At 37.2% G+C, this 13,628-nt stretch overlaps 1 protein-coding gene across 2 annotated transcripts in view; it reads right to left on the bottom strand.

Moving 5' to 3' along the window:
• Positions 1 to 1,451: 1,451 nt before the first annotated feature.
• The window catches only part of DYNC1LI1 (dynein cytoplasmic 1 light intermediate chain 1), a 47,073-nt gene continuing 34,896 nt past the window's right edge, over positions 1,452 to 13,628 (bottom strand). For both annotated transcript variants that reach the window (XM_044679956.1, XM_044679957.1), the window contains 7 exons: positions 13,194 to 13,329; positions 12,116 to 12,227; positions 9,032 to 9,091; positions 8,826 to 8,870; positions 6,687 to 6,807; positions 6,148 to 6,303; positions 1,452 to 3,662 (listed from right to left, as the gene is read on the bottom strand). In XM_044679956.1, the coding sequence (XP_044535891.1) occupies positions 3,550 to 3,662; positions 6,148 to 6,303; positions 6,687 to 6,807; positions 8,826 to 8,870; positions 9,032 to 9,091; positions 12,116 to 12,227; positions 13,194 to 13,329 (743 nt within the window). In that variant the 3' untranslated portion in view covers positions 1,452 to 3,549. The remainder of the gene's footprint in view (positions 3,663 to 6,147; positions 6,304 to 6,686; positions 6,808 to 8,825; positions 8,871 to 9,031; positions 9,092 to 12,115; positions 12,228 to 13,193; positions 13,330 to 13,628) is intronic.

Raw genomic sequence — 13,628 nt, 5'->3', positions numbered from 1 at the left:
ATTTATTAATGTTAATTTTAAAATAATATACTAAGAGACTTTAACACACACTTCAACCCTTAGATTACTTTTTACATAAGTGACAATGTCTTTTCACTTACCAGTTCTCTTTCTTATTCAATAGTATCAATCACTTATTTTAGAAAACAGAGTAGAGGAGAAAGATTATCATCCTCCAAAGGAAAAACAAAACATAAACTTTTCTGATTTGCTTCAATTTTTTCCAAGGACTGGAATATTTTTTAAAAATTTTAATTGGTTCACATTAATTTTTGGATCAGGTCATTGTTTAGGGTGATTTTTCTAAACATTAATAACTAAGGTGAATATCAATTTTTTAAGGAACTTACAAGAAAACTATCATACTATGATTAGAGACACCAAGAAGAACCTTTAGTGGCAGTATATTATTTTAGGTAAATAATTTAGGTAAATAATTGAAAAATTAAAACTTACCAGTTGACACTCACTTGCAATGACTAGAATCACTCCTTTTTAAATTTTGAATATCTTTTTTTAAATTTCAATAAAACTTACATTATGATGGGCTGTGACCCTTATTATTGTTGGGGGAAATCTTTATTTTCAAGATTAGACACATTAACATAGTGGCTCCTGTCTTTATGAATCCTGTCTTGTCATATTACTGGTACCCTCCAATGGAAGGTGGTCTTGAGGAAAAACAAACAGCTGATTTTGCCATTTGGCTTAAAATTTGGCAAATGAATGACTCTTAAAAATATTTTGCATATCACACATTTGCAAACATGAATAAGGGGGTTGTGACAATTTGCCTTTTGAGTATTCATGTTACTATGACATTTTTGGTGCTAAAAGGGTGACAGTGAAAGATTTAAATAATCTTTAGGCAAGATTCTCTTTATATTTCTAATCCATCTCTCACATTTCCTTAAATTAAGGCAAATAAACTTTCGATAAGAAATAGTTCTTTGGTACAGGACTCAATCTGACTCTCTTTTACATAAAGAATTTCTGAAAAGGGGCAAAGTATTTTAAAATGGCATCAACATCTTACATAAGATGACAACTCTATGGAAGAACTCAAAATAGAGCATTTTGTCATTTCAACAATTAAAAAACACCAAAACATTTTACTGTAAAAGTCAAAAAAGAAATATGTAACGGACACTGCTTTAACATTTGTATTATGTGCCCAGTCTCACAAAGGGCCTCAAAAATGTGATATCTGAAGTTTGAACAGTTGAGATGTTCATAAACAAATTCTCTTCCTTTAATCAATACCAAAATAATCATAGCACCCAGACATGCTAAAACGTAAGGAGTTGGGATTAGTGCCACCTGAACCTTCTCCAACAGTGGTGTCAAATTTAAATAAAAATAGGGCCACTAAACTTCTTATAAAAGGATTCTTGCAGAATGCATATTTGGAAAAACACATATTAACATTAACTATGCTCTACGGTGTTTTTATTCATTTTATTAAGTATTTTCCAATTACATTTTAATTTGGTCGGAGCCATGTCTGATACCTCTGCTCTAGAGAAACTAGCCTCAGTGATGCCAGTCAATACAATAACAAATGGACTCGGTCCGAGAGCTTTCTGGTACATTTCCATGCCGGCTAGGAAACGACTCATCATTCTGTGCACGCCAACACAGAAACAGATATTCTAGGCACTCAGAGACACAGATTGGGCATTGATTTTATTGGTCTTCCCATTCATTCCATGGCGTTCTCTTTTGGTATCATTACAATATATTTCCATAACCCCTTATTGTGCTGAATTCTTCTGTCAATGGTATGTTTTACATAGCTCAAGCATATTTTAAGAAAATTTTTTCAAATTGACTTTTCAGTGTGAAGGAACGTCCTTTTCCCCCCAAGTACTCCTTTATGTAGGAAGCTAGAAAGCTTCTCTTCTCACCACGCCTTCAGTATTTATGCTCAAATCAGAGGTACAGGAAACCAACATGCTTTTTCTATGACTAAATTGATTTTGAAAGATCTCTTGAAAAATGACTTTGCTTAGATATGATTGATTTTCCTTAAATGCTTCAGGGCCTTCTAAAGAATGTCTTAGGAATATAGAGGATATTTTTTAAGCTTAAAAAATTGCGATCTCATTTAAAGGAAAACAAACAATTTTTTTTTTTAAAATCACCTGACTTGGCTTAAGTTGGTAAAATACCATGGCTGTATTTGCCAACTGATCAATGAAAAGGTCTTCTGATTTAATGGTATTATAATTAGACTCTAAAATCCCAGCTACTGAAAAACAACAACTGGGGAACAAAATTAAAATATTGGAGAAATGACATGTGTTGATCAGGAAGGGAGTTGGTCACTATGAGCATATTGACCAAGTGTTAAAAGCAGCTTCTCCTGTTAAATAATCTGAGGCTGGATGCTGACAGAAGGTTCTGGGGTGTGGAAATTTTCCATCCTTGAGGAAGCGAGCTCATCAAAAGCAAACAAACCATACACCGTTCCTGATTATTTCCTTGGTATACAAAATCAAGGAAGTTGACAGTAAATTGAACTGTTTTTGTCTTGGGAAAATTTGGATGAAGAGAGGGGAAAATATAGGTATGCTCAATAATCCTACCGAGTCAAACAAGTAAAAATACTGGCCAACCTTAGCTTTTAATTAATAAATACAAATTTACACAAAGAGAATGCAAAGAATTATTTAAATCTGAATGCAGAGAATAAATACTTTATTAACTGATTACAGTTTAAAAGACTGATAATTGAAACCATCATGGTAATATGGAAAACATAAAGTAAGTATTAAGGCTGGGCCACAGAGAAACAAATATGTAAATTGTTTTTCTTTTCATTTTGATAACCTCTGCATTTTTCTTTATTACATATTAGGCAGTGGGCTGTCTTCTTCTGCTAGTTAATTAAATCAAACTTGGTCAACATTTCCCTAGGTCATCCATCTACTTGGGAGATGACGCTGTCCCACAACTTTCGATAGAACTTAGTGGTCCAAATGAGATCCAGGAGCTTTGTGAGCACATTCCACACGTGGCAGTAAACAGAATCTGAATTCATTCATGTTGGTGCACAAAAGAGTGAACAAAATGATTATCTGTCTTCCAAGAAAACTAACAGGTTAATTCATTTACCATCTTAACCATCTTAACAACCCTAACTCTAAAACAGGCAGGGATTTCTGAGTCTGTCTGGTGCCCAGTTGCATATTGCTTACCTCCCAAACCCTCCCATTTAAAAAATGAAGCAAAACAAAAACAAACCCCAAATGGTGGTTAGAATAAGATCAAATGGACAGATTGCAGTTTTAGAAATTATTTTGAGTTTTCAAAATCTCAAAATTACTTCCTTATGCAAAGTGGCAATGCACACAGGAGTCCAACATAGTCTAGTTTAATTTTCCATTTGTACAGGTCCCTTTTTGTAAAGTTGGGCAACAAAAAAGACAGCAATTTTATCCTTCTGAAAAAAAATGTTTCAGCTCCCTACTTCCACTTTTGAAGGAAAAGGCAGAGACAAGTTTACATTATCTCAGAAAACTGAATAAATGGCTTTATTTGGTATCTTCAAGATGCTTCTCCTTCTGTTGGGGACGTTGGTGTTGTGGGGGAAACCATATCAGGTTTTCGTGAAATTCTGTCCAATTCTGCCTGAACATCTGTCAAGACAGGTTTCTGGCCTACAGAAAAACAAACCAAAAAAAAAAGAGGTAAATTTACAAGAAAAAGTGCTGCACTTTCAATAATATTCCTAATAAAAATCTAAGCATGAACTAAGCTTAAAAGTGTGTATTACACAGTAAATTCTGCAAAGTATTCAGTTAAAAAAAGTCTTGCCTACTAAATAGATGCCAAACTTAAAACTGCCTGCATGGAAGAAACCCCTAAATAAAAATCCCCAAAAGTTTGAGTTCTGTATTTTATATGACTCGTCAGCAACAACTAGGATAAAAGTCAATCTAGCAGTATGGCAAAGTTAGAATATTAATTTCTAAGCAATACAAAATAGTATCTACCCAGGGGATTAACCCCACAAAATCTGAAAGCCTTTGTCTGTTATCTAAGGGTCATCCCAATTGCCTTTTTGAAGAGTAGCAAAGAGCAAACCTGTTAAAAACTGGCCTATGGTTTTTATACTCTGTTATACATTCTCTATTCTGCTGTAACTATCAAATAATGAGCCCATCTCCCCCTGCCACATCCCCACAATCAATGGTTTCATCATTGTGAGAACTCTGGCAACGCTCCTACAATGAATAGAGCAGCCTTAGAGTTGCCTGAGGGTCCCACAGTTAGTAAGTGACAGAGGCTGCATTTAGCCTATGGTGTCCCTGAGTCCATGCCACCCTCAACTCCATGTACTTTCTCACTGAGATCTATTCCCAATATGCAAAAATCTGTTTCTAGTCTCTTTTCCCCATGTCCAAAGACTGTGACTATCTTCATTTGCAACTTAATTTTTAAGCACCACAAGGGCTCAGCTGCAATTGTGGAGGGGGATAATCTTGGGTGAAACTTCCAGAGGAAGTTCGTTTAGTATTTGTAACAAGATGGTGGCAGAGCCCTAGTTAAAGACACCCACTGATCATTATCTGGGGCCTAGTCTTTATGCCAATTGGTTTTACATTCAAACTTGCATTTTTAAGGCCTATAATATGTAAGGTTCTGGACAAGGCACCAGGAATAGAAAGGCAGCTTACTCTAACCCTCAAGAAGCCACCATTGTAATGGGCAGTGGGAGACAAAACATGTACTCGGATATTTAAAATTTTAGGATCTATTAACAGGAACATCTCAAAAGCTGCTGATCCATGTAAAAATGGGTTGAAATCAAGTCAGCGTCTAGTTAGTGCTTTTATAAAACATCTTCTGTGATGATGGATAAAAAAATGACACAAAAGTACCAAATACAACTAACTGATAAATATTATGGTTCAAAAAGACAATGTGGGTAACTACTCAAAATCCAGGCCTACATTTTGCGTCATATAAGCAAAAATGTCCATATTTCTAGAATCCAATAGCAAGCATACTTCGGGGACTTCAACTCATCTAACACACACAGTTCATTCCATCATTTTCAAGACTGTTCTCCAATCCTTACCGTACCCCATTCTGAGATTGTAAAAGTGATAAGCAATAGAATTATGTAAACATGAGCATTTTCTAAATCTCCACATCCTATTTCCATAAGCTGATTAGGTTCCAATTTGATCTTAAAAGAATAGTAGGTTCTAGATCACCAAGGAACCAAGTTGATTTAACTTTGCCTAATATGACTTAGCACTTCCACATGTGTGCCTGTACCTGCTAATCTGAGGCTAAAAACTAGAGGCACAGCGTAGGACAGGCTGTAGGACTAAAGGACTTTATGTCTGAATTGCTGAGGGGATCCAGGTCCAAATGTTTCAGAAGAGATTCTCTGCTAGCTTGGCCTGACCTGTTCTCTTTCGTGTCCTTCAGCCAAGGGATGACTCCAAGGGCCCTGGACCTCTCAGGCAGAGGATCACTTCCAGGATTAACCCGATAATACAGTAGGGATAATGCAGTAGGGTGCCAGGAAATGATTTTTTGGGGGGTTCATTTAATCCTCTGCTATGTTCCATAATTGATCCAAGTTCCCAGTGGAGCATAATTCTTCAGAAAATACCACTAGGGGGCAATGGATCCTTTTTTAACAAAAACGTTACTATGGTCTTTCAAACTATACACTTCATTTTGGATTACTTTTTCTCCTGCTTTTTCCAAGTTAAAGAACAGCTTTCTACACAAGGCTTATTTTGCAATACCAGGATGGAATCAGTCTTTAGGGAGCTCCTTCAGTTGTTTCATGTAACCTCCCACCGTACAGCTTCAGAAAGGCTGTGGTCCAGGTAACAAAATTAGCCCAGAGTCTGAGGATTAAGGATCAGAAGTTCTATGACTTCCAAGGTAAATATTTCCTAGGGTACTTGGGAAGATCACAGCGAGACCTTCTCTCCCCAAAATTTCAGAGTATTTTACAAGTTAGGAACATTGGATTTTGGTTCTAATTCTCCTATTAAATCATAAGCTTACTGTGCCTCAGCTTCTCCTCTATAAAAAGTTTAAAACTTGGTTTTGTGAAAATAAATAATAACAATTAACACAAATGTAAAGTCAATTATTTACCGGAGTCTACTATACCTGATTTTTTTGCCGACGATGGTAAACTGCCGCCGCCACTGCCCCCACCACCTCCAGGGCTGCTGCTACCAACGCCAGGGCCCCCAGGGGAGCCTGTTTTTTTACTCAGCAAGCTATTGAAGAAATTAGCGAGTACCCCTTCACTTGTAGCACCAGCTATATGAAAACAAACATTTTTATTAACAAAGCCTCTGTGTTCTTCCCTATATGGTAAATAATGTTAGGTAAACTCAACCTAATCAAAAAACACACACAGGAAGGGCCTTCTCTGGCCTGAGTACTGAGCATCTTGGGAGGAGAAATAATTCAGATATTGTAAACTCCTTGCCTTTTGGTGCTAAGGGTCTAGAAGGGCACTGATAAAAAACCAACAACTTTAACTGAGGAGCTATTGAGTTATTAACCCAAATCAGCCTTGATTTTGAGAATCTGCATACATTCATTTTTATCTCAAGTTAGTCCTGTGTAAATAATGTCTTCTACAATCAATTAAAGCAATATGACTCATGTGCTGAAAAAGGTCTAAAAGCCTTTAATACCTTTCATATTTGGATCAATTTTTTTGGACCCAGCAGGGATGGGCGACACGCTGGCCACATTGGATGACACTGCTCTATTAGGTGTTCGAGGGGAACCACCAGGAACTCGTGGAGAGGAATCCTGTGCCAAGACAGTAACAGGAGAATTGAGGAAGTTTACCAACAAAGTTGAAGCTTTTAGTACCAAAGAAATGATATCCTCTAAAATAGCCATTGGTTCTACTACATCATCCATTCCACTGTTACTTCTTACAGAAAGCTACCCATGAATGATTCTGCCCTGAGAAGGCCACACTTGGGAACATCTGGAGCCTGGACCCTTCTGCACACAATGACTTTGTTAATTGTTTGTAAGGGAAACGAGGACATGTAGAAGAATATTTGAGACGGACAGTCAAACTTTGAAAGATAAAACATGAGGATGAAAAGAATTCCATGATGAGAATTCCATCTCAGAGAAAAAACTGAAGTATAACTAGAATCCCAAATATGGACTTAGATGTAGCCCGGGGTTACAGAGATGGGAAGCAGCAGAGCCAAGTTTCAAACTGGTCTTCTTGTTGTTATCTAGATGACCTTGTGCAAGTCACTTAGCTTTCTGTGCTTGAGTTTCCTCATCTGTAAAATGAAGGTCTTGAACTAAATGGTCTCTAAGGCTTTTTCCAACTCTAAGCCTATGATCCTATGAAACCCATTTATAGTTTTAAGTACATACAATATCACAAGCAAGACTACTGAGCTTTGGCAGTAAGAACAGTTGAGAATGTTTTAACAAATAACAATAGTTTGTAATTTTATACTTAATTGGATGTAGATGGAACCTCTAAAGTATAAGAAAGTTTGTTTTATTAAACAGACTAAGTATTTCCTTTTATTATCTTGTTCAATTTGACTGGCAATTTTTTTTCAGTTTTGTATATACACTTTAACCTAACCCAAAATTTATTTTAATAAACATTCTTTAGTTGGAAACTTCCTACAGTGATCTGGCTTTAATCTCTGTTCTATTAAAAGTAGAAGGAAAAGAAGCCCTAGAAAAAAACAGGGTGCTGGGTTTCCAGTTCAATGAACTACCTTGTCCTCATTTATGACCACCTGGCTCCTTGCCTCAAAAGTGAATTGAGGGGCAGCTGGGTAGCTCAGTGGATTGAGAGTCAGGCCTAGAGATGGGAGGTCCTAGGTTCAAATCTGGCCTCAGACACTTCCCAGCTGTGTGACCCTGGGCAAGTCACTTGACCCCCATTGCCCACCCTTACCACCACTCTTCTACCAAGAGCCAATACACAGAAGTTAAGGGTTTAAAAAACTTAAAAAAAAAAAAAAAAAAAGTGAATTGAAACTAGCCAATATTTATAAGCGCATATTGAGGGTAGTCCTATGCTGGTGCTAGCGTAAATACCAAGTGGCTCCTCCTCTGAAGAAACTTACAATTTAGTGAGGGTATAGGACACCACCAAAGAGAACTCCAAAACAATATTAATTAGGAAACAAAGGGCAAAGGGTGGCTGGAGAAGAACATTCTGTTTCACTATCATCTTCTCCCAGCCCTGGGCCTTCATAGCCCTTGACCTTAGTTCTGAGGAGTCCTGAATGGTGGGGAAGGAAGAAGTTCTCACACTGGATGGGTAGGGAGTTACTGTTCTTAGACTGCAGCTTATATATATATGTATATAGTTACACATGGATGATGGGTACTCTAGCACCCTTAGTATGATACAAGGTTGTACTGAGACTCTCGTCTCAGGGAGTTGTCTGGGGTACTGAGAAGTTAAGTGACCTGTCTGAGGTCATACAATGTATATCAGGGGCCAGATTTAACCCCAGTCTTCCTAAAGCTCCATACACTTCCTCTTCACATGTAATGCCTGGAAACCTAAACCACTATTGCTTCTATGAGAAAAGAATTCTAAACAGCCAGTTTAAATGATATTTGAAATATAACTTCACCCTCAATTGTAGACTGCCTATAAATGCTTTCAGATTTTAAATTATTTCTTGAAATGGTATAAAAGACAAAGTTTTCAGCTCTATCTTTACAACTAGATATACACCCATGTGATATATACAATTAGGAAAAAATGCCAAAATAATATATATTCCTGCTTTTTTCTGAAATTTGTGAAAATTCATAATACTAACCACTGGCCGTCCAGCTGCTGTCGGTGGTTGCTTTGCTAACTGGGACTGAAAAATAAAAACAACTAGTTTAGACATATAGCATTTACAATCATGACTTTTGCCTCAACTTTCCAAAAAAAAAAAAAAAAAAAAAAAAAAAAGATCTTGTTAAGAGAATGGGTTTATATATTAACTCCCAAATCCACCTCCAAAGGGAGTATACTGACCTGCTGCTTCATAAGAAATACTTGGTCATCTTCTGCTACAATCTCCTTCTCGTGAACAAACTGAAAAAGAACAGTTTCAGTGAGTTCAGAAGATTATGCTGTTGAGGAAAAATCAGAAATTGTGCTAGAACGTGGGTGTTCTCTCACCCAAAGTCAACCTTGTTTTTTATTTGCACAGACTGACAAAGATTTTTAACCTTCCAATCTATCTCATTCTAGGGGAGTCAGGTAGGGGGCTCTGATAAGATAGGAAATGCCTGGACATACAGCTCCAAAGATCTTAGTTTCAATCTAAAAAAGATGTTTCAAAGAGTCAGCTGCAGGGGCAGTAGATACAGAGCCAGACCTGGAGACAGGAGGTTCTGGGTTCCAATCCTTACTTAGGCAGACCACAAGCTGTATATTATAAAAAAGGAACTAATAGCATCTTCAGTCTCCCATGGCCCAGGTCCTAACTCCCTTGCTCTTTCTGGCCCAGCTCCCTTTCCCTTGTTTTAGAGTCTCACATCTCTTGACATGGTCATCTAGTCTCCTCCAATTTATTCACTTCCTTTAGCATAGGTTCCTTTACCACTTCTTTACTATGTACTCTAAAGACTTGCAAATGCTTGCTCTGTGATTTTAAGCAGATGTGTCAAAACAAGTGGCTCACTGCCTACAAGGGTCAAAACAGGAACATGATGAAAATATAATTGAAAAATGTTTAACAATAATGCATACAAACAAAATATAACATAATTTATCATGTGGTTTTCTGAATCAATATGAGGTCCACAAGGATTCTTATATCCAGATTAGCAGACCCTGTTTCCATTTTGAGTGAAATACCTAATATATTGAATTGCTTCTTTTTCTAGGTTTGAACTGAGGCTGATCTGTTCCTCAGGCCTCTGTACTCATTCCTTTGTTCCTAAGAAATTCAAGGAATGTTTCACCCTAGAATATCTTCCATTGTAATATATGGTAATAGAGAGAAAAGTGAGGTTAATGGCTCTATCCTGCTTTGGTAAAAAGGAACTAGTTTAGGATAGGTATGTCTGCAATCAGTGGAACAGAATCCTTGACTTTCTAACTAAGAAACATTGGACAAAGTCACTCCTAACCAGGCAGAACTTGCTTTCCCTTTCTAGGCACTAGGGACCTGGGAAAAAGTATGTGATTTTTTCCCGTCATCAGTCTAGGAATTAAGAGAAGGACTTGAGAGAGCGATGGACCACCCCTTCATTGGCTGTTCACCAATAAGAGATGTCTTGAAGGGATATCTAGGGCAGGGGGCTGAATAATAAGCTTCCAAATTGTATGTAATGATCCACATTGCGGGAACTTCAGGGTCTCTAATCACTGAGAGAGATCACTGATCAATTAATTTATTGGCTATTGCTAGCCTGATCAATAAGTTGATTTTCTTACCCAGAAGTCAATATCTTGGGATTTTTAATCATCACAAGTTTGACATGATTGATTTTAAGTAATTTCACATATTGTGTATTCTGCTTATGTTCTCCTCCACCTCCCAAACCATTTACTATATTATGTGGGAATTTAATAAGTGTTGTGAGTTGGTCCAAGACATATTTCTAGATCCCTAGTATGTAAAACACTGGGAAACATTTTAGACCTTGTTCTAGGAGTTATGGGTACACAGACCAAAGTGAAACCAAGACCCAAAAAATTACATGGAAATAGTCCCTGCTTTCAAAGTATTTATATTCTACTGGGAGAAACTGAGATCCTGGTGAGCACGACCAATCTATCATTGCTTCCTTTCCAAGCATTAAAGCAGACTTTAACTGAGGCCTGTGAACAAATGTCAGGTTTTGTTTTGTTTTAATGAACCACAGAATCCCAGAGCTACAAGGATCAGGCAAAAGGCCATCTGGTTTGAATCCAGGATGGTTCCATGCCCTTTCTAATTTCTTTCAATTTTCCAAGTTCTAAGGTCAGCTCAGACAAAATGCAGGCAGCAAATTCCCTGTTTTGTCAGCCCTACCTTCACAGAGTCACATTTGCTACTGATTACTAAAGTGAGGCCACAGAGGGGGCATGTTTCTCTCTCCCAACCCAGAACCAGTTTCTTCCCTAAAAGAACCTTGTAACCTACTAGAAGTATGGATGGGCCCATGGGGACTACCTAGTGCTCAATAAACACGTACTTAAGAAACCTTAGTAAAGAAATTTCAAGACCCCAAAGAATTATCTATTATAATTATACATATCGTGGTAGCCTATCTAATCACTGGACTGCTTATAAAATCTGTGTGGGCTCAGTAGGAAAAATTCTAGATTTGGGACCTGGGTTCAAATCCAGGCTCAGCAATTTCCTACTTGTGTGACTCTAAGCAAATCTTTAACCTCTCCAGGCTTTACTTTCCTCATCAGTAAAATAGAAGGGATGGAGGGGGCAGCTGGGTAGCTCAGTGGATTGAGAGCCAGGCCTAGAGACAGGAGGTCCTAGGTTCAAATCTGGCCTCAGACACTTCCTAGCTGTGTGACCCTGGGCAAGTCACTTGACCCCCATTGCCTACCCTTACCACTCTTCTGCCTTGGAGCCAATACACAGTATTGACTCCAAGACAGAAGGTAAGGGTTTAAAAAAAAAAATAGAAGGGATGGAGACATGGTAACTTTTAAGGTCTCTTTTGAGCATTAGATCTGATCCTAGGATCTAAATGAACAACTAACTTCTTCAAAGTGGGAATGGAGAAATGGAGGATGAAAATTCAATGTTTTTCTGGGCAGGAAAGGATTTAGAAGCTTAAGAAACTCTCAATTTCCAATGGTGACAAATAATCCCTACATCATTCTCCCATTCTGGTATGAAAGTAAATATGTGCATATATTTGCTAGCAAATATACAGGATAAAAGCAAAAATACTGAAAAGCTAAATTTAAGAGCTCAATTTTAGCTAAAATCACTCTTGTCATAATTACAATTAGCCAGGGCTACAAAAATAGAAAAGGTCTTTCCTTATAAGCAAGCAAACTCCTATAGGGATTATAGTCCCATTTCTTAGTATAAAACACCAACACATTCATCTTGAGGCTATTTCCATAAGAAAAAAACAAATAATAAAATAAAATTACCTTTCGGACAGGTGGTTTGGTTATAATATCTTCAAAACTATCTTCTGCTTTTAACGTTTGAAAATTTTCATGTAAAATTCCTATTTTCTTATCATTATCCCATCCTGCTGGGCTAGAAATAAACATTATGTCTACACGAGTTCTTCAACATTGATATGAGTATCCCCTTCTTCAACCCAATGCCACAACAGAGAAGGAATCTACTGGGGTGCACTGCCATGGATCTCACTATTCAACTTGAGGCTCTCTTTAATATTAAAGACCTTTGTTACAGGGGACTTCAAATAGTGATTAGCAGTTTTCCTGACAGAAGATGTCTTCATAAGATGTGATCATTCTTAGTAATAATATGGATTTATTTCAGACCCCTGGACTTCTTTGATTTCATTCAGAGCCATGTTTTAAAGCATCTCAAAGCAATAAAGCTTTCCCCTCCTTGAATGGATTTTTAAAACCCTCAAAGTTATTTATTCTGAAATATCCAATTATCCTAAATCACAGTATTTCTAGGTATACATTAGGAAGAGTGGCTCACAAGATTTCTCTTACACAGCTGGCAATATAAAAAATATGAGAAGCAGTGTGGTGTGATGGATGGAGGGCTTACAAATTGCCTAGGGTACCCCACCCAGCAATTCACTTCCTTTTCTGGGATCTAAGCAATTCTGTCTAACTCTAAGTGGCAGAGGACGATGACCAAATTTGGTAGAAGGAATTTACTTGCCCCAGAAATATCAATACCAAATGAAATCACATGGTCAACCCCTAACTTTAATACAAATAATATTCACATAAGTTTTATGTAAATAAGTCAAAAGTCTTTGATATTGTATACTTAGATAGTTGGAAAGCAGTGGAAGTCAAAAGGCAGCTGCAGGGAATGGAAATTCTCTCCTTGAACAACAGGTTTTTAACATGCTATTAATACATAGTCCTGTTGATTCCCCCCACCCCTCCCCTTCCAGGCCTTGGCCCCTGCCTCTGCATTTTTCCCACCATGGTCTTTAGTACAACCTATCAAGTATCTTCATCTTTGAAACAAAAATAACAAAGCACCTTCCATCTAGGAGATACTTACATAAATACTGCATCTTTTTCCACAACAACAGCAGGAATCTTAAAAGGGAATCCGTATAATTTCTGAACAATGTACTTATATACTAAATCTATATTTTTATTTTCCTTTACTGAAGTGTAAATAAGTGCTGCACCATCTAAATAAATGTGTTAAGGAAATTTCTGAGCAGACTATGAACTCACCAATGTGTTTGGGCACACGACCTGGCATATTAGCACCCAAAGTCAGTAGCTTCAATAATAATGTCCTTAATTTTCTACTAATTGTTTCTATTCTTAAAGACTTCTGAAGTCTCTACTAAAAACATAAAATAGAATCAACATGTAAACTACTTAAAATACTTTGTTTCTTCTCAAACCCCAAAGTAATAGTAAAGTCAGTAGAAGCAGCAACATTACTAGGCCAAAAACTATAGAAGATACCAATTTTTAAATC

This window comes from Gracilinanus agilis, chromosome 5 (assembly GCF_016433145.1).
Source record: "Gracilinanus agilis isolate LMUSP501 chromosome 5, AgileGrace, whole genome shotgun sequence".
Classification (NCBI taxonomy): Eukaryota; Metazoa; Chordata; class Mammalia; order Didelphimorphia; family Didelphidae; genus Gracilinanus; species Gracilinanus agilis.
The sequence above is the reverse complement of the archived record's forward strand: the minus strand, read 5'-3'. Positions and strand labels throughout refer to the sequence as shown.